This window comes from Perkinsus marinus (assembly GCF_000006405.1).
Source record: "Perkinsus marinus ATCC 50983 genomic scaffold scf_1104296951054, whole genome shotgun sequence".
Lineage (NCBI taxonomy): Eukaryota > Perkinsozoa > Perkinsida > Perkinsidae > Perkinsus > Perkinsus marinus.
In genome coordinates this window covers 333,314-335,991 of record NW_003209437.1, presented here as the reverse complement: position 1 = coordinate 335,991, position 2,678 = coordinate 333,314, and the positions used below count along the sequence as shown (strand labels likewise).

General features: G+C 48.1%; 1 protein-coding gene across 1 annotated transcript in view; it reads right to left on the bottom strand.

Annotated features, from left to right (window-relative positions):
- Positions 1–2,160: 2,160 nt before the first annotated feature.
- Positions 2,161–2,678, bottom strand: part of Pmar_PMAR008809 (hypothetical protein) — a gene marked incomplete at both ends in the record, with an annotated part of 5,408 nt that continues 4,890 nt past the window's right edge. Inside the window, one exon of the mRNA XM_002777829.1 lies at positions 2,161–2,250. Within this exon, the coding sequence (XP_002777875.1) occupies positions 2,161–2,250 (90 nt within the window). The remainder of the gene's footprint in view (positions 2,251–2,678) is intronic.

Here is a 2,678-nt window from a genome sequence, read left to right as displayed (position 1 = left end):
GAGTCGCAGCTGAGGTCTTCATAGTGACGAGAAATACTGTTAGTCCATTAAGGACGAGTCGCAGCTGAGGTTCTCATAAGGACGAGTTGCAGCTGAGGTTCTCATAAGGACGAGAAACACTCTACTGCTAGTCCCTTAGAAACGAGTCGCCGCTGAGATTCTCGTATATCAGCTAGTCCCGACGAGCGTTATACTGCTAGTCCATTAGGGACGAGTCGCAGCTGAGGTTCTCGTATCAGCTAGTCCCGACGAACGTTATACTGCTAGTCCATTAGGGACGAGTCGCAGCGGAGGTTCTCGTAGGAACGGAAAACGATGCTAGTCTATTAGAGAAGAGTCGCAGTTTGTGAGTCTATTGGGGGCGAGTCGCAGCTGAGGCTCTCGCATCAGCTAGTCCTGATGAGCGCTCTACTGCTAGTCCCTTAGAGACGAGTCGCAGCTGAGGTTCTCATAGAGACGAGATATACTGTTAGTCCATTAAGGACGAATCGCAGCTGAGGTCCTCATAGTGACGAGAAATACTGTTCGTCCATTATGGACGAGTCGCAGCTGAGGTTTTCGTAGGAGCGAGAAACGATGCTAGTCCATTAGAAACGAGTTGCAGCTTAGGTTCTCATAAGGACGCGAAATACTGTTAGTCTATTAGAGACGAGTCGCAGCTGCGGTTCTCATAGAGACGAGATCTACCGTTAGTCCGTTAAGGACGAGTCGCAGCTGAGGCTCTCATTGGGACGAGAAACACTCTTTTGCTAGTCCCTTGGAGACGAGCCGACGCTGAGGTTCTCATAAGGACGAGAAGCACTCTACTGCTAGTCCCTTAGAAACAAGTCGCCCCTGGGATTCTCGTATATCAGCTAGTCCCGACGAGCGTTATACTGCTAGTCCATTAGGGACGAGTCGCAGCTGAGGTTCTCGTATCAGCTAGTCCCGACGAACGTTATACTGCTAGCCCATTAGGGACGAATCGCAGCGGAGGTTCTCGTAGGAACGGAAAACGATGCTAGTCTATTAGAGAAGAGTCGCAGTTTGTGAGTCTATTGGGGGCGAGTCGCAGCTGAGGCTCTCGTATCAGCTAGTCCCGATGAGCGTTCTACTGCTAGTCCCTTAGAGACGAGTCGCAGTCGGGCTAGAGCGAGGCATGCGCTACAGGGTGCGCACGCCATAAGACTGAATGGATATAGAGTCTATATTATAGACTCTTATCCGTAATATGGCCGCTGCTTTTGAAGACTACGATAACAGCGTTAGAATGAGGACACCCTTTTCTATGACAGTAGACTCTGTCTACTGTCATAGAACTGTCTACTAGACAGCAACGGGTAGCAAGTTCTATGACATTTGTCGCTATTGATCTCCACCCTTGTAACTATTGATAACTATCCTCATCATCATAGTTCGGGAGAAACATACTGAGTATGTTCACGACCTTGACTCTCAAGTTGGTAGGCGTTTCTGAGCTGCCCATCCAAGTGCATCTGATGAAAAAGCCAGGCAGGCTTAGCCAGCCGCTAGATATCCCCAGTATAGGGGGATATATCCACTGGCCAGAGGTATATCAGCCAGTGCTAGATTCACCTGTGTCAAAGTAAGCCAACTTAATACCAGTCGATTGGGGAATTGTTGTAGGAGTCGATGATGAGGGCTCCTGATTTTCCCTGACTGTCTATTCGTAGACAAGCAGTTGTGCGCCACGCATTGTGCATCACCTCGTTCCAGTTAGGAACGTGAGCATGCGTGCGTGGCCGGCATTGTTGTCAACTAGAACTAGTTGACTACAATGAACTAGACTACTGGTCTTATCATTTCATTTCTCTAGTCTAGACTTATCCGTATTCAAGATAGTTCGAGTTTGATCCATCGGCTACTCTTGCGTTCCCTATATGGCCGGCAGCGGATCCGATTCCTCCAATAAATGATGATAATGATAATCCCAAATCTATCTTGAGGTTATCTACTTTAACTAGCAATGAGGCTAGCCTTCGCTGTTTGATGAGCAAGAAACCTTAACTCCCATCGTAGAATGACGGTCATATGCATTCAGTGTGTTGCTGAGTCAACATGCAGGGACCTTATCAGCACTGTGACGTGGTACATGTATAGAGCGTGAATGTAGACGTGCAATATACGCGGGCTGCAATCGATCCAATGATAGATAATCTATCATAACTTAGATTGCTGACAGTTCTCGTGTGCTATCCTTCGCAGCGCCTTATTGATGATGTGTGCGCAGTGGACAAAGTTGGTTGGCGGCTGCAACGACGGTCCCTCATGGCAAACTGCGGGAGATCCTTGGCGCCCATGGTGATGGCTTTCAGGAACCGGCCAACACTGAATTTGAGCACATGGCTGTTGCGACGCTTGGTGGGTGACTGTTAGTAGTAACACCCGCACTGGTTGACTCAACAACACTTGGGATAGCCATAATAGGTAATAAGGCTTCTTATCTTATCCATTTCAGCCTGAGGGCTGCGAGCCGTTTCATGCAACGAATAATGGGCGAGCGAGATTCGTGCATACGCGCGCGAACACGTCCTCCCCAGATAGTTACTAATTTAATGATAGTAGTGCAAATATCGAAAGTGTTATACTGTTATGAAAGATGGGGTATCATTGAATACATACCGAGGTAGCACTTCATCATTTAGCTTCTTGAGCTTATCAGTAGAGCGCCATACACC